This window comes from Mycteria americana, chromosome 6 (genome assembly GCF_035582795.1).
Source record: "Mycteria americana isolate JAX WOST 10 ecotype Jacksonville Zoo and Gardens chromosome 6, USCA_MyAme_1.0, whole genome shotgun sequence".
In the NCBI taxonomy this organism is placed as follows: domain Eukaryota; kingdom Metazoa; phylum Chordata; class Aves; order Ciconiiformes; family Ciconiidae; genus Mycteria; species Mycteria americana.
In genome coordinates, this window is record NC_134370.1 from 64,037,110 (window position 1) to 64,048,433 (window position 11,324).

The 11,324-nt window shown below is 48.9% G+C and overlaps 1 protein-coding gene across 7 annotated transcripts in view; it reads left to right on the plus strand.

Moving 5' to 3' along the window:
* CHD2 (chromodomain helicase DNA binding protein 2) overlaps positions 1 to 7,629 on the plus strand; it is a 72,702-nt gene extending 65,073 nt beyond the window's left edge. For all 7 annotated transcript variants that reach the window (XM_075506263.1, XM_075506262.1, XM_075506261.1 and 4 more), the window contains 8 exons: positions 19 to 147; positions 908 to 1,048; positions 2,262 to 2,396; positions 3,781 to 3,959; positions 4,365 to 4,464; positions 4,990 to 5,206; positions 5,578 to 5,827; positions 5,942 to 7,629. In XM_075506263.1, coding sequence (XP_075362378.1) covers positions 19 to 147; positions 908 to 1,048; positions 2,262 to 2,396; positions 3,781 to 3,959; positions 4,365 to 4,464; positions 4,990 to 5,206; positions 5,578 to 5,827; positions 5,942 to 6,275 — 1,485 coding nt within the window. In that variant the 3' untranslated portion in view covers positions 6,276 to 7,629. The remainder of the gene's footprint in view (positions 1 to 18; positions 148 to 907; positions 1,049 to 2,261; positions 2,397 to 3,780; positions 3,960 to 4,364; positions 4,465 to 4,989; positions 5,207 to 5,577; positions 5,828 to 5,941) is intronic.
* The last annotated feature ends 3,695 nt before the right edge of the window (positions 7,630 to 11,324 follow it).

Sequence of the window (11,324 nt, forward strand, 5' to 3'; positions counted from 1 at the left end):
GTTCTGTGTTTTCACCAGGGCAAGCTAAAGAAGAGGAAACCACGAGTAAAGAAAGAGAACAAGGCTCCCAAAGTCAAAGATGAGCATGGGAATGAACTCTCCTCTCCTCGGCACTCAGACAACCAGTCAGAAGAAGGTGAAGTCAAGGTGAGTCAACTTGGTGGATAGCGGCTTTTCCAGGTTTCCTTGAGCTATGTTGTTACTGCAGAAACTCACCTTGAGAAGCACCCCTAGCAAATGCCCCGTGGAGTCAGGGGACACTACAGAGTGCATTCCCACAGGAGACTGGTAAACTCACAAAAACATATATACAGCTGTCGGGGTGAAAGAAGGACCTTTCCCACCCACTCTTTTAGGTTAGTGCTTTAAGTGTTTTGGGGGATTGTAGAATGGCACACACATCCACATATTCACTTGGAGGAAAGGTTGTCTCAGGACAAAGTCTGTTGCCCTTATAAAGGAGAGAAAGAAGAATTGTTTCCTTCTCCTTTTCAGTACGTCAGCCAGTGGTGAAGCTGGAGTTTACCAAGGTCATGCTGTTGCTTAGAAAACCTCCTGTCTTTGAGTGGTTTGGCTTGTAGTCTAAGGCTTTTTGTTCATGTGCTGATCAGTATCTACCTTAGGGGCTGAGTGTTCTCGAGCACAGCTGGCATAGGAAAGCAGTGCTTAGCTACAGTTTGCCAGCTAGTTACAGATTGGGGCTCGTCTATTTTTTTATACCCTTTTGTCACGGGTTGGGTGGGTTGCAGCTGGTTAAGCAGGGCTTGCTGTCTGGTTAAAGAGGTGTGAGGGCAAATTTGGATGGACCTCAAAAATTGCTTGCGTTTCAAGGATGTAAGTTTTATGGAGGAAAATGTATGTGAGGTGAGGGACTCCAACTTTGACTGTGCTGTGACTGATTTTCTAGGAGGATGGCTTGGAAAAGAGCCCAGTGAAAAAGAAACAGAAGAAGAAAGAGAACAAAGAGAACAAGGAAAAACAGACAACTACTAAGAAAGAAAAGGAAAGCGATAAAGAGAAAAAGAAGACAAAAGACAAGAAAGAGAAGGTATGTGGTACTCTCAGGAGCAGTTTAAAAGACAGGAAAGTCTCTGAGCAGAAGAGCAAGGTATGAGACTTATGATTCATTAAAGGCCCTCTGTGAAGAGACATCAATGAAGCACTGTGGGGTGAGGGTATTATCCCTTTTTCAGCCCTCCTGAATTCTTATTTTGAAGAATTGCAATAAAAAGTAGAAAAGGCAATATATCCTAAAGCTTGATGGAATGTGAGCAAAAAGGAAGATAGTTTGTCAGACTTCCTTTTAAAGTACAGCTGTCCCTGTGACAGCGATACGGCCAAATAGCTGATGTTAAGGAAGAAAGGGAGAAAGAGCCTGGAGCACTTAGATCAAAGTTCTGTTCAGCTGTGATTTATCACAGGGCTGGCAGCTCCTTGTCTGTATTCCCCTCTAATTTAAACTCACCCCAAATAACCCAACTGTCCACACCATCAAGGCTGTAGCTTGTCCTTGTCGCTGTTCAGGACTCACCAGAATGAGTGTTTTGACATCAATGGTATGTTGTGGACTAAAATGTCCCTTGAATTTTGGGTACAGCTGCCCTGAGGCTGGATTCAAATTGGAAGGGGGGGGTAAAAGCTTCTATAATAATGACCTGAAGTACCTGTCCAAGGAACAGGTACGTACTGCACGCCCAGTGTGTTTTGACACTGAGGTCATAAGTGCAAACCAAGAAGTTTTGTTACATATGTAGGGGAAAGTTTGCTTTCCAGTGATTTTTGGTGTGACTTTGACTCTAAAGGGCTTTCCCTGCAGATAAGTCATATAAGTCAAAATTTACACTAACAGACCGTGATTTGAGGTTGCTTTCCAGAGGGTCTGAGGATTAGTGACATCACATGAAGTTGCAGATCCTCATAGACATGAGACTACTCTGAACTCTGTCCTTTGCAAGGGACGTATATTCTGTAGCTTAACCTCTCTTCCAAGTCTTTAACGTTGGTTTTTCTTTCCATGAGTATGAACGTTGTATTCACATCCAAAATGTTGGCTCTGATTTCTCTCTACTCCCTCACGGATGACGTAAAGCTAAATAGAGGCATTGCAGCTAAACAGTTTGAGATCTTGGGAGGAAAGTTGTAGGAGTGGTGCCTGGGGTTTAACAACTGCCAGGAACAATAGTGTGGAGGTTGTTAGTTGGATCACTTGGGATCCTGCAGCCTGGCTCATCATGTGATGTGTGTAATTTGTCTTTGTAAAGCCTAAAAGTGGTGAAGCCAAATCTGGAAGTAAAGGGAAGAGATCGCAAGGTCCCGTCCACATTACAGCAGGGAGTGAACCGATCCCCATTGGAGAAGACGAGGACGATGATCTGGACCAAGAAACATTCAGCATAGTGAGTATTTTCCTCAGGAGATGGGAGGCAGTGGCAGAGAACCTAGAAAGGCAGCTGGGGTTTACTTGCACCATTATCCAAGGACGTGTTTTAGGTGTCAGGGTGTGAGCCCCCTCATAGTGCCCCACAGTGATTTCCTCTGGCCGGTCTGAGAGCATGGCAGAACAACCCTGTACAAGAGTTGTCCACCAGCCTCCTCTGTGCCTACCAGCTGGCTGCTGTAAATGGCACTTCAGCTGGAAGAAACTTCAAAGCTCTTCCAGCTCCCAGTTCTCACCAAGCAATTGCACTGTTAAAGGGTTCAGATAACCCTCTTCAAAATTCAGCTTTGCATGAGCACACGTTATCCTCTCCCTCTGCCAGGGATGCCAGCCAGGGCAGAGGAGGGCACCATGTCAACAGAGCATGCAGAAGGGCTCTCCACCCGCTAAGTTCCCACCGCTCATTTGACAGCCCTGGGTTACGGAAGACCTTGCAGCCTTACATGGCAGTCTCTCTCCTGTAGAAGCCAAGAAGCCATCGGGGCTCTTCCAGGCAGGGAAATACAGGAGAGTTTTGAGGGTGAGCTTGTATGGCTGTAGGAGGTACGGAGTTGTCTGAGCTGTAAGCACTTCTCTAGCTGTGTAAATGCTCTTGTAGCAAACATGCCTGCAAGAGCATGTTTGCTGCAAGAGCTTGTTGTAAAATTAGCTTTTTAGTAAAAGTTGTCCTGACAGACTCTCCTTGGCCTGACTCGCACAGGGAAATGCTGAAATATCAGTTTTTTAAAACAGTTCTCTGAATTAAAATCTCTGTACTCCCTGCAGGTCCTGTGTTATTTTTGTCTTTTTTTTTTTTTTCTTTAACTTTCCCTCTGTGGTGCACGAAAGGTCCAGTCAGGCAGTAGAAACCTGTCTGATTTACTGCCAGTGCACAGCGTTGATGCACACAGCTGAAAAAGACGGTGCTTTCATCTCATGTCTTCCAGTTTTGGTAAAAGCGATAGATTAAAGTGACCACAGATGGGGATGGACAGGGAGGCTATTGAGTGAGCACTCGTTCAGCTGGGGCTGTTGGTTCAGCCTGTCGATGCTCGGTTACGCTTCCCTGCCTGCCGTGGGATCAGTGCAAGAGCAGACTGTGTGCGGTTATGGTTTGCAAAGCAAATTGTTTCCTCTAAAAGGGGGGGCAGTGGAGATGGGGAGGCTCTCATCTTTTCCTGATTATTTTCTGCAGCATGTCTAACAAATTGCTATTTTCATAGCTGCTTTCTCCTTGCCTAATGGTCAGACAAAGCTAGTATCTCATGCTAATGAACTCCTTCCAGCTCTGTCTGATTAACAGGGGAACAGTGTAGAGCCCTGCGCCAAATGAATCACTTTCTGCTCTCTGTTGCTTTTTCAAGTGCAAGGAAAGGATGAGACCAGTGAAAAAAGCACTGAAGCAACTCGATAAGCCTGATAAGGGACTGACGGTTCAAGAACAGCTAGAGCACACACGCAACTGCCTCCTAAAAATTGGGGACCGCATCTCTGAGTGCCTTAAAGCCTACACTGACCAGGATCATATCAAGCTATGGAGAAGGTGAGGGATTCGTTTTGTTTTCTTTGGCTGGTCTATGATATTTAAAAGTGGTAGTCAGAGGCTGCTAGGTTCTATGTGGATGAGTGTACCACTTGCCTCTTACTTAACCTGTGAAGTCTTGCATTCTCTAGCCCACTCACTCCATGACCAGTCTCAGGTGAGGGTTTTGTCTGCAAGTTGTGCTGGTTTCATTTAAATTGATTTCAGAGCTAGTTTAGATAAACCGGTGCAAACCTCTTTATTTTACTTTGAAGAACTTGGTTCCAGCAATCCTGATCATCCTGTCCTGAGCTGGGTTGAGACTGTTTTCCAGAGAGGCTAGAACTGATTTGATGTTGGTTTGAAAGCAGATGGCAGTTAAACTGCTGATGTAGCAATTCACAGAAAATGTTCATGTCCTTCTAGGAACCTATGGATATTTGTGTCAAAATTCACAGAATTTGATGCCAGAAAACTGCACAAACTCTACAAGATGGCTCATAAGAAAAGATCGCAGGAAGAGGAGGTGAGATCTGAAGTGCCTTCCCTCTGATTGCTGTCTTTAAAATGTGTTGCACTTGAAGCATCAATACTTTCTGTCTCTTATCATGGGCTTTCTTTATTGTTGTTGGCATTTTCTTAGCATCTAAACAGTCCTGGTTGCGTTTGCCTCCTCTTTCATGTGGAATTTCTTCTCTCACCTAACAACACTGGTCACTTTGTCCTGGCTGTTCTGACCATTGCTTGGTGTGGCACATTGTGTTGACTTTTTGAGTGAAAAGCCTGGGAGTGCTGCCCTGTAGAGATAGGATGTAGAAGCAGAGCCGCGTGGGGCAGAACTGCGCCTGTCCTCCACCACACTTGTACTGTTGCCATTCATACTACGCTTGGGCACGGTTGATTCACAAAGCCCTCGCGAAGAGGTGGGTGGTCCACAGCATGGGAAGTCTCCAGATAAATCCAGAGCCTGACAGACAAGGTCGTTGCTCACATAGTCTGAATCTTTTGGTGGAAGAGCAGTTGAGCTGTAACCCTCTCTTGCACCTTGCAGGAACAAAAGAAGAAGGAGGACATGTCCAGCATGAAGAAGCCGTTCCGCCCAGAGCCTTCAGGCTCCAGCCGCGATTCTGTGATGTCCCAGTCTCACGTGCCTCACAACCCTCATTCCCAGAAGATCCACCTGCCCCCTTCCCACACCCAGCAGCAGATGCACGGGCACCCGCGTGACAACTACGGCCATCCAAACAAGAGACATTTCAGCAACACAGGTGAGCGCTGGCAAGCCAGGAGAAACCATCCCTTCCAACCTAATAGCTGTTTGCTCTTGGACACAAATCCTTCTGGGACTTGTGGCTGGTCAGGTTTAAAGGTGATGGGATGGAACGTATATTATCACTGTACTTACTGCTGGACTAGAAAACATGATGATATAGTGATAAAAAGAGTGTAAGAACATGACAGAATAAGATTTGCTAGAACAATGATAAAGAAATTCAAAGAATAAAATTGGGCCCACATAGTTTAGGGAGGAGAAAGTTAAAGGGGCACTGCAATAGTTACTATTTTTTTGAGAATTCAGCAAAGTAATGGGCTTAAACTAAAGTATGAAAGACACTTACTGGTGCTTTCCTCATTGCAGACCGAGGAGAGTGGCAGAGGGATCGAAAGTTCAACTACGGTGGCAACAGCAACCAGATGTGGGGTGGGGAACGGCATCACCAGTATGAGCAGCACTGGTACAAGGACCACCACTACGGGGATCGGCGATCTCGTGGAGAGCCCCACCGGAGCTCTGGGAACTACCGACCAAATAACCTCTCCCGCAAGAGGCCATACGAACAATACAACAGTGACCGAGACCACAGAGGCCACCGAGATTACTACGACAGGTAATTCCCTTTCATCTCAGAAAGGCTGGGAGGAGTTTGCAACGATGCACCTGGCCGCGGTGGCCAGGCTTTCCTTGGGGAACTGATCTCCATCCATTCGTTTTCTCTCTGCAGGCACCACCACGATTCCAAGCGTCGACGATCCGATGAGTTCAGGCCTCAGAACTACCACCAGCAGGATTTCCGACGGATGTCTGATCACAGGCCACCCATGGGATACCATGGCCAAGGACCTTCGGACCACTACCGGTCCTTCCACACAGACAAATCGGGAGATTACAAACAGCCTCTCCCTCCACCTCACCCTGCAGTGTCGGACCCTCGCTCACCCCCCTCTCAGAAATCCCCCCATGATTCCAAATCACCTCTTGATCACAGGTCACCTCTGGATAGGTCATTAGAACAGAAAAACAATCCAGATTATAACTGGAACATTCGGAAAACATAAAGTGACTCAGAGGGGGAAAGCGCACTTCTGAAATACTTGGTTTGATGCAACAGCGGCTGGTTTTTCCAAGCCAGCAACCAGAAACTTTGAACATGCTGCTATCATCTTGCTGGGTCAAGGAGGATTTTGGGGGAGCAGGTGGAGGAAGATTTTTCCCTAGCTCTCGGTTCTGATTTGGATTCTCATTTCCTTTCCCCTCTTCTACCATTGAATGCTGGAACCAGCCTTGCTGCCTCATTCTATGTTTTGTTTTTGTTTTCCCCAGTCTCGTGGACTCAAGGGAATTTTCCCCAGCCAGTGTTTCCCCAAACCGAGAAGGCGGATCGATGCTGCTTAGGATTGTGCAGAAGGCTGTGTGCCTGCTCTGACTTGATGTTACGTGACAGACTCTGCTTTGGGATTGGGGATAAACTGGTTGGGCTGGGCTTTCGTGTGTAACCAGCATAGGACAATGGGAGGATATTCAGGGAGGGACAGCAGAGTCCCTCAGCAGCCAAGCTTGGTTGAAAGAGGGACTCGATGTCCCTGCAGAGTGACTCCAAAGGAACGCGAGCCATGCTGGTGACAATCCATTGCTTTCCTGGCCACGTTATCATTTCTCATGTCTTTATCCATTTCAAGAAACTGGCTCTGCTTTGAGTGCCGTTGTGTCCCCTGCAACAGAAGAGGTGCGGGGCATCCTCCTCCCACCTCAGGGCTGGAACTGGCAAATCTTGACCTCGAGGGGCTTTGGGATACATGAAAAAAAAGACAGACTTCCTTAGCAAAGGCTTAGTTCACTTCTAACCAGTAGGAAAGAAATTGGATTGAGAACAGTATTTCCCAGTGGACAGGGCTCAGGAATTCATAACAAAACTCCTCTTCTCTTCTGACGTGGACAGCTTGGATGGTCCAGGAGCTAATACTGATGCTGACTGGGAGCTGCAAGGTCAAAAGACAGCTCTGGGCATCTGGGGATCCTGAAGCTCCTAATCTCCCTGTCACTCAAGTGCTCTAGTCTTTGGGCAAGTCATTTCTCTCTGCGCTTTGCGAAACAGTGATCACAAACCTTTACTGCAACCAAAGGATAAGGGATGGTAGAGCAGAGTTAAATAGGAATCCAGTGGCCTGATCACTGTTCAGCGGACGGTCACCTTCCTGCCACTGTTCCAGCAGTCAGCAGTAACTCTGAATTGCTAAAAGTACCTGCACTGAACGACCTTCTGTCTGTCTAAATTGGAAATGTGCCTGGGGACTTAGCACCTAAGTGAGCAGGGAGAGAATGAGGAATTCAGGACTGGGTCCTTAAAAATCCTTGGAGCAAAAGTCTTAGGAGCCCAGCATGGCAGAGGGAAAAGAGGATTCTGCAGCCCAGGTCAGTGGACTTCAGAGCAAACACTTCTCCAAGTATTCGAGCCACAGCATATGATGCACAACAGTGTCCAGCCTGGAGACTGTGGTGTGGTGAGAGGGGTTGTGCACAGATTGCTGGCCAGAAGTAGCTTGGGTGATTATTTTTCAGGTCCTAGGTCTTTGTTCGTAGTCACATCCCTGGAGACCACAAAGCTCTCCCAACAGCCGGCCTGCCCAGAGCATGGTGTCTGGGGATGCATCATCTCCCGGAGCTCAGTATTAAAGACCAGGCTGTTCCAGACTCCTCTTTTTGGTGGGGGACAGAAGCTGGGCCTCCTATTAAGATGCCAGTATCTGACCCTAATAAGCTGTGATGTCCTTTCCCCAGAAGACTGAAGGGAGATGGGTGTTCAGGGCTGGCTTCCTGACTCCAGCCAGCGCCTCGGAAGGCGCACACAAACCGACACTAATTCCCCCATGTCCCCCCTCCACGCAGTGCATCCCTTGAAATCCACTGCTGTCAGTCACTCCTTTCTGAGCCCGCTGCTTTAACGGGACACACGGGAAGTGTTTTGCTCCCCTTTTGTTTTTATTTTGCAAGATTTCCACCAAATGCGGGCAATTTTGCTTCCTTAGGGGGGAACCGGTACGGGCAATGCTGTACTGCCCCGAGAAAGTGTTATGCTTGTGTTTACCTGTGCAGGAGGAGGTGAAGGCGAGTCTTCCACAGTTCCCCTTGGAGCTGCCGGGTGATGGGAGGTGTCGAGATAGCGTGTTTCCACTGCGTTTCTCACTAAGCTGTGATTGCAGGCGCGCTTGCTGTGATATTCAACAAAGAGGTCCTTTCTTTTCAGAGGTATTAGCTTTTAATGTGAAAACGGAAGAAACCTCGAAGGGGCAAAGGGAATTGCTCTTTTTGTTCACCAAGCGGTGCGCTATCGTGATGGAAAGTTTGTGCCATACACTTGTAGCAAAAGGCAATACTGGCCAGACCAGTGTTATGGTTGGTGCAGGAAAACTTTGAACCCTAGCAAGAGGCTTTTTCTGTGTCCAGACATGGGGGTTTCTGCTCGCTCCGGGTTCCAGGTATGAGGTTGGTTGGGGTTTCATTCTTGTGCAACAGCAAAAGCTTTACCCATATCCACCAAAGAGCTGTCCCCGCTGAAGTCACATATTTTTGTTCACTTGTGGTGGGTGGGTCTTCACTGGGTTTGGCTTTAATGAAGCTGAAAAACTAGATTTGGGAGAAAGTCCTCCCCAAGCACACACACGCACGCATATTTTACGTCCCCTCAACAGGGACCATAACCAGACACAGTCACTTGGATGTGAGTGGGATCAGAGGGGACAGCCATAGACTTCACTGCATTGTTTGTGTCAACATCTGGTACAGCTCTTCCTTCCGAACCAGCTGTGGGATTCCTTCTAGCCTCTTTGCGGGAAAAAGTAGCAACTTGCTGGGTTTTTATTTTTAAAAAAAGGTTTTCAGCCTGACCCCTTTGGAAATGGTGTAAAGTTGTGAATTCACACAATGGAAGTCCTGCAGACCAAAACCTGCTGTGGACAGGCGATGCGGTGCCCAACCCAAGTGGATACTTAACAGCTCTCTGAAGTCCTTACATGAACAGTTTAAGTGATCCACACAAAAATACTATTCTGCTTTCACCCGTTTCCTCCCAACCTCCGCCTCCCCTCCGGGGAGAGAAGGACTCTTACTGTAAAAATGTGGACTTTTAAACCTGTTGACTAAAAACAGTAATTAATATTAATTTATATTTGTGAAAAAATGCCACTGTCCTAGTGATTTCTGATGTAAATATGTTGTTTATATAGTATGTATTAAATTTTCCTACATTGTAAAACTGCTGTACTTTTGATTCTTGTATATTAAAAAGTGTTACTGAGATTTTCAGAACCGCGCCAGCGTGGTGTGTCTGGGGGGGTCCTACAGCCCCTCGGTACAGCGGCAGGTCTGGTGGAAGCACGGGGGGAGCCCCAAAACCGGGGCTGTTACGGGATCCACGGGGCCCTTTCCTGCCAGCCACGGGCATGCCGGGATGGGTATTTTCACTGTGCAGGAATAAGCATGTTCTTGGCTGTTTTACATAGTTTCACAGTCTGTGGTGATAAGAGACTTGGAAATCCCTTCGGATGGGAATTTCCACCCGATCAGGAGAAGCCGTGCATTTCCTCACCCGTTTCCACCAGGATTTCACTGGGACGGTACCGATGTTTATGTGTTTATCCAACCTCCGTCTTTTCTGGATCTCTGTGGGTGTGCAGACTTCTTTTTGATCCTTTCTTGGGAGAATTCCCCTTTCTCTAGGAGAAGTGCTGCTCCGGCTGCATTGGTGAAGTTCTCTGCTCTGTCCCTGGCCCCTCCTGGGCAGGACGTGCATCTCCCCTCTCCCCGGGTGGGATGCGATGGCATCCTGGGGGCTGCTTTGGTTTGGTCTTTACCCTCCACCCGTTCACACGGCAAGACACAGCGCAGGGCTTGAAGCCATTTCTCCCAAGTTTATAAGAGCTCGTTGTAAAAAGGGCTTTTCACACCTGTAGCCACTGGGTCCAGCCCTTCCCAGCCTCTCTGCTGCTGAGCCAAGTTTCAGCCAAGAGTGAAATTTCACAGCGGAGTTATATGCCCCTGAAAAATGGATTTCCTAATGGAAAGAGTGACTGGCTGTTAGCCGTGGGGCTGCGGCAGGGAGAGGGGGCTCGGCTGGAGGGAGGCGCAGGGACTATGGGCAGCTGGTCTGGGTGTCCCTGCCCGGAGCACAGGGGGGTGAATCTACCCGAGGCAGGGTGATCTTCTTAATTCAGCACTGACTCATCTTTTAACAAAGGGATGAATTCTTCTCCACAGGAAAGCTGGAGAAGCAGGGGCCTGAGGAACCGGAGCAGTGGGACAGGTAAGGATGCCGGGGGACGTCGGCATCGGCTCCCCGGCACAGCTCAGCCCGGCGTCCCCCTGCCAACCTGTACCTGCAGCACCATGCTGCAAACAGTTAAATCCTGAGGCCTCGTCAAAGCCGGTGGGGAAATGACCCCTTGGCATGATGCAACCTCCCGCATCTCTGCAGGGCCAGTCGGTCCCACAGGACATGGACATGGTCCATAAGGACATGGTCCGTGCAGGGCTGTGGCCATCCCAGCGTGCCAGGGCTGGGCTGTGTCCACATCGTGCCGGCTGGAGCTGTGGTCGCTGCCGCTGACTTATCTCGGTGAGGAGACCCATTGCCCAAGGTGGTCAGCAAAGCCGTTGAGCGGCCGCAGGGAGCTGGACTCCCAGCCCTGCCTCACACCCACCCCAGTGGGGGGACAGGGGGGCCGAGAAGCCCCCTTTTTGCTTTACGCCGTGCCGGAAAGGACCCTCTAGAGGGCAGCCGGTTCCCAGCAAAAAGCCATTTTTTGGGGAACAATATTCTGCAGTTGCGGTTGCTCCTAGACAGCCGGGTGCGAAGAGCGGCCGGGCGGCTGCGGTGTCCCAGCCCACCCCGAGCGGTCGGATGCAAAGCTCAGAGCAGCCAAGGCTCTGGCCTGAGGCCAGGGGATGGGCAGGCACAGCCAAAACGGGGCTTGAAACCATACCTGAGACACCAGGCTGTGGCACTTAAGCAGCCATCTACCACAGGATGATGTGCTGCAGACAGAGGGGTAGGATGGGACGGGACCTTGGAGACCTCAGGGGCTGCCCGCAGAAGCTGGGTCCGCACCCTC